This window comes from Sinocyclocheilus anshuiensis, unplaced genomic scaffold, assembly GCF_001515605.1.
Source record: "Sinocyclocheilus anshuiensis isolate Anshui unplaced genomic scaffold, SAMN03320099.WGS_v1.1 scaffold1127, whole genome shotgun sequence".
In the NCBI taxonomy this organism is placed as follows: domain Eukaryota; kingdom Metazoa; phylum Chordata; class Actinopteri; order Cypriniformes; family Cyprinidae; genus Sinocyclocheilus; species Sinocyclocheilus anshuiensis.
Window position 1 is genome coordinate 303811 of NW_015546115.1, and position 5964 is coordinate 309774.

General features: G+C 40.9%; 1 protein-coding gene across 1 annotated transcript in view; it reads left to right on the top strand.

The window, feature by feature from the left end:
- The first annotated feature begins 2252 nt into the window (after positions 1–2252).
- Positions 2253–5964, top strand: part of LOC107700847 (far upstream element-binding protein 2-like) — a 20487-nt gene continuing 16775 nt past the window's right edge. Inside the window, exons 1-5 of the mRNA XM_016502671.1 lie at positions 2253–2447; positions 3558–3663; positions 3750–3803; positions 3919–3955; positions 4313–4371. Coding sequence (XP_016358157.1) covers positions 2361–2447; positions 3558–3663; positions 3750–3803; positions 3919–3955; positions 4313–4371 — 343 coding nt within the window. The 5' untranslated portion in view covers positions 2253–2360. The remainder of the gene's footprint in view (positions 2448–3557; positions 3664–3749; positions 3804–3918; positions 3956–4312; positions 4372–5964) is intronic.

Below are 5964 nucleotides of genomic sequence, written 5' to 3' on the forward strand. Positions count from 1 at the left end.
AAGTGCCTCTGTTTTGAGAAACTTGTATGTTTTATCAGCTGTGGTCCAGTAATACGCCTCTTCTACTGTGGTGTGCTCCAAAATCAACATCCCAACTCGAGTTTAAAGGAATAGCTTGCCCAAAAAAGAATAATTGTTCAAAATATAATCACCCTCAGGCCATTTAAGATGTAAATGAGTTTGTTTGTTAATTATAACAGATTTGGAGAAATTTAGCATTACATTACTTGCTCTGCAGTGAATGGGTGCCGTCAGAATGAGAGTCCAAACAGCTGATAAAAACATCACAATACTCCACACACCACTCCAGTCCATCAGTTAATGTTTTGTGAAGAGAAAAGCTGCATGTTTGTAAGAAACAAATCCATCATTAAAGCATTTTAAATTCAAACTGTTACTTCCAGCCAAAATATGACTCCATAATCCATAATACTGCTTTCTGCAGTGAAAAAGTCATCTCATCTGGTTCAGGAGATAAATATGCATAGATTTAGCAGCATTTGCAGGTGAAAACAGTCCAGTTCTTATAAACACACAGCTTGGGCTGGAGTGGTGTGGATGACTTATGGATTATTGTGATGTGTTTATCAGCTGTTTGGACTCTCATTCTGACGGCACCCATTCACTGCAGAGCATCCACTGCTGAGCAAGCGATGTAATGCTACATTCTCCAAATCTGTTTCGATGAAAAAAACAAACCAATTTACATCTTCGATGGCCTGAGGGCGAGTACATTTTTAGCACATTTTCATTTTTGGGCGATCTATTCCTTTAACTGATTCTAAAATCCTGCACTGTGTCTCAATTTGCATATTATCCACCCTAAATAGTGTTAGGTCTCACTCATGAAACACATGTTTGTGTAAATGATCTCATGACAATTTATTTACACAGACATTAATTGTGCTTGTGTTTCATGAACAAGGCCTTCACAATAATATGCCAAAGGCGTATTTTTTCAGTGGAATGTTTTTGAAGCATGCATCCATGCATGTATTTTTTTTCCAGCTAATGTTGTCCCCCATCAGTGTAAAGTTTATGATGGTTTTCTTTCGACTGTTTCAGGTGAAGAAAAGTATCGAGGAATGCAAGGCAGAAGTTGCCAAAGCAGTTTTTAAGTGTACTGTATATGATTTTAACAGAAGTTATTTTAAGGTTATGAATTTAGCTAGATACTAACGCTAACAAGCAAACAGTAGATAAGTGGTATCGATACACACTTAATGACCCAACACTGGCATACTATCTTACTACAAACTCAGAAGTACTTTTACTCTGTACTTTGTACTTTCAGTGTGTAGTGTAGGTGTCTGAATTGGGACGCAGCCTTGGAGTTCAGTTTATATAGCTGTTATCCTCAAAGCATGGGTTACTAGACTAGGTTTGGAGCAGAAAGCCTTATGGGTGTTTGTTTTTGTGATTTTTGACTCACGGAGTGCATCCAATCAAGTGCTCTCAAGAACGACAATGTCCCACCCACTTATTCAGCTATGACAGACACTGGCTATTTAAATAATAGTTATTTACTAAAATAATTATGCTATCTGCTTGCAATAAAAGCTAAATATTTGCCATGTTTACAACCATTCTGCAAAATTTACCCACAATTAGTGTGGGAAGTGTGAAAAAAAAGTGTTCAATTTCGTTTGGGTCTCCTAATTTCTAGTGGTTTTGTATGCATACATTATTATTGTTCTTATTTTGATGTTAACGAAAAACCATGTATGGTCATTATATACTTTTGCTGTCCTTCCGTGTATTTTTCTTTGTAAGGAAACTAAAGTCTGTTACTGAATGCATGTATGAGAATGTATGTAAATTAAACAGTTCAGTCTTTCTTGACGGTCTTTATCATCATTATAACACCAGCTCATCTCTCTGCTGTACGGAAACTGTACTTTATGGGTTCACTAACCCATAAAAATGCCAAGAAAATGCATTTGAGCAGCAGAATAATATAACCGCCAAGGTTAAACGGTCCTAAAGAGCCTATACGCTGATCCAAACGTCCATCATTTCCTATCAGCGTTTTCTCGAACCTCATTGGGCTATTTCATGCGTTGCCCAGTGCTGATTGGTTCCCTCACACAGCGGCACGCTCTGTGCGTCGCGTTCGGTCATCCCTCACTCATTGGGTGAATGGTCCAATGCGCACGCTACGCCCGCCTCCAGCTGCCCTCTGATTGGTCCTCGCAACAGCCACTCATTAGGAACGCCTATAGGAGGCCGCTTTCAGACCCGCAGGCCTTTAGTCCCTCCTTCCATGCGTTTGTCTCGCTCGTCTTCCCGCGTCTGCGCACCTCCGCCAGGCCTAGAGCTCCCCGCCGTCTCCCGCACACTTCACCCTCCGCACGGACAACATGTCTGAGTACAGCGCGATGCCGCCGCCCGGTGCCGGTGGATTCAAGAAAGACGCGTTCGCCGACGCGGTGCAGCGCGCGCGGCAGGTGAGAGATCCGCACTGCGGGCCGCGTTTGTGGGTCAGCGCGCGGGCCGCGGCACATGAGCCGGCGCGCGCCACAATCATCCGTTAGCACGAGCCGCGATCGCGTATGGTTTTGAACAATAGCAATATCTGGTTACTAGTTACCGTTACAAACGAATGCGGTACTATGGTACAGAAATGTTAGCACAGAATAGGTATTTAGCGCGGTATGTAGTGAATGATTATATTCACGTATTACAGTATTTACACTAGTCCACGGGGTAATGTTAACATGGCGCTGCGCGACTGCTGTAAATGTCCAATAAACATCGTATTACCATGGTATTTTCCCCCCTTTTGTACCCTAACAAAAAGAACCACGGTACTACCATGTGTTTTAGTATGTGTAAGGCTAGTACCATGGTTTTATTGGGGTACACATGCTGTAAAACATGCTAGCATCGTGGTATCATGGTAAAAGCGGTGTTATTTAGGATTATAAAAGTAACTATATATGTGTGTATATATATATAATTTGTGGCCATTACTAGGGTAACTTGCAGCAGTGGTTTTAGATTATAGATATACAATGGTACTTTTCATATGCCGTTTTACAGAGTTTTGGACATTTATTTACCATGTTTTTACGTTGTTTTCGAAGGCATTTCAAAGAATACTATGGAAAGCAATAGTGTTTGTCCAAAAAAACAAAGCAGAATTAAGCCCTGTGTAACACTGATGGTGATGATAGGAAATATTTCTCAATCAGCAAATTAGCATTTTAGCATGATTACTGAAGGATCATGTGACACTGAAGACTGACGTAATGATGCTGAAAATTCAGCTTTGATCACAGCAAAAAATTACATTTAGCAATATAGTCACATAGAAAAGCGTTATTTTAAATTGTAATAAAATATCAAATTTTTACTCTGTTTTTGATCAAATAATTGCAGCCTTGGTGAGTCAAGAAACTTTGGAAGATCTGGAACAAAATCTTGCTGACACTAAACTTTTGAACAGTAGTATCTATATATATTTCAATGCATAATTTTACAGGAAAATGTCTCATGTGACTAGCAATTAATAGTAACTTCATGCTGATTTTGCTGTATAAATGTGTGTTTTCCAGATCGCAGCAAAGATCGGCGGAGACGTCACAGGTCCCCCCATGAGCAATAACGGCGGAGCGGAGAGCTATGCCTTCGCGGCACAGAAGCGATCGCTGGACGACGGAGGTACGGCGGCAGAGAGGCGTGCTCTGGATCTGTCCATCTGTCTCTCCTGAGATTGTTTTTGAGCTGTTCTTGTGTTTTCCCCTCAGATCAGCCTGAGTGTAAGAAGATGGCATCTGACCGAGACAACGCTTCAGCACTGTGTACGTCTTTCTTTGCTTTTTTTGCTCATATGAACACACAGTCTCACTTTTAGCTACTCGAAGCAAATGTCTGTGTATTTTTAGTGCAGTGATTTTATCCCTCTCTCATCCACAGCTATCGGAGCCCAGCTGGCTGCCCTTTCCCAGCAGAGGTAAGACAGTCCTCCTGTGCGCTCTGATCAGAGTCGTTAGACAGATCTCAGATCTGAGCGCTTGGGAAGCCAGGAATAACTACACAGGCCTGTATGATTAGGCTGGGTTCGGTTTCCGCTGACTCTATCAGACGTGTTAAGCCAAATACAGGGGTCTTGAGGTGCTCGTGTAAAAGTTGGACTATTTTAATGTGGTGTCTTCAAAACGTAACAAGATCTTAATGTATATCTCTTTTTTTTACATGGATTAATGGCAGTTTTTCTGAAAAGGCTTTCGGCCGCGAGTTAGTAAGAACTGAACGTATGTTTCTGCTGGTACTTTTCCTGACTGTTGCGTTTGTTTTTGTCTTTGTGTAGCGTACGTCCCTCGTCTCTCACAGAAGAGTACAGAGTCCCTGACGGCATGGTTGGGCTCAGTAAGTTCACATTACCCATCATGCACTGGCCCGTACTCGAGCTTTCCTGGGTGAATCTCAGTTGGGTCATATTTTTTGCCAAAATCAAAAGGAAGCAAAAATCTACATTTTCTGCAAGCTTTTTTCAAGATACATTTAGATGTCTTTCCAAAAAAGTACACTTAGAAACTCCAAAAGGACACCAAAGAACTAGGGATGCTCCGATCCGCCTTTTTCGCCTCCGATACCTAGGGTTCGGTATTGGCCGATACCTGATGCGTAGTATATTATTTCTGTGCAACAGTTATTGAGCCTTTCTTTTAACAGTTTTAAATTTCAGTTACTGTGCATGTTAAAAACAATTTATAGTCTTTTCTACACCCGTGTTTTGTTCTCACAGACACCCGGTAGCAAGTAACAAAACAACATTAAATTCCGGCAAGAAGATAAAGTCCTTTTTGCAAAATCATAGACATGTATTTACAAATCAAGTATAATGGGAACACAGAATGATCTTGGAGACTGACTGCTGTAACCGAACGTGACCAGGGTTTAAAGGCTGAACGAATGACTGGCAGCCACAGCGGAGAAAAGAGTTTGTGTGAACTTTAATGTAAGGACTTAAATATTCATATGTAGCTCACATTAAGCTATCGTATGGCTTCAGAAGTAACACAGAATAATTCGCACAATCGGAAAAAAAAAATCGCGGATTTGGATCGGCCCTCTCTGACCGATACCCGATCCGAGAAAAATGGCACTATCGGAGCCGATACCTGATATGAATATCGGATCGGCGCATCCCTACAAAGAACCAAATGATAGAAGGAGCCCATATAAGCGCACATGAATTTTATAGTATGTGTACAGTGCAACAGCAAAGAGCTTTTTTTACATTTTAGAGAAGCCAAGTTGCAATACCGAACAGGACCACATGGAGATGCCAAAAAAAAAAACTAAACCAACCGCCTGCTGACTGCATATATCTACTACAGTACACGGATCCATTCAGAATAACTAGAAAAAAAATCTGAATTTTATAGTATGTGTACAGCGCAACAGCAAAGAGCTTTTTTACATTTTAGAGAAGCCAAGTTGTGATACCGAACAAGACCACATGGAGATGCCAAAAAAAACCTAAACCAACCACCTGCTGACTGCATATATCTACTACAGTGCACAGATGCATTCAGAATAACTAAACACGGCAACATAAACATGACAAATCAAAACATTCGTGAATGTGTGTGGAAACAACATGAATGTACGGAAATGCCTGTGCATAAATGCAATGTGCAATCAGTGCGTCAAGTGCACTCATACACGCATTATTATAACTAGTGGTCGACCGATATATCGCCAAAGCCGAAATATCGGCCGATATCTGCCATTTTTCAAATATCGGCATTGGCTGATAAGTTTTTCTGTTTGGCCGATGTGTTCGAGGCGGGACTTTTATTTTGACTGCGCACACAGTGTTCACATTCTCCTTGTTCGCTGTCGTCGTTAACAGTTCTGTCTAATATGGACAGAAATCTGTCTAATAATCAGAAAGAACTGTTAAACAAAGGAATTAAAATGTATACAAAAAAGTATTATAACGATTGCTTTTAT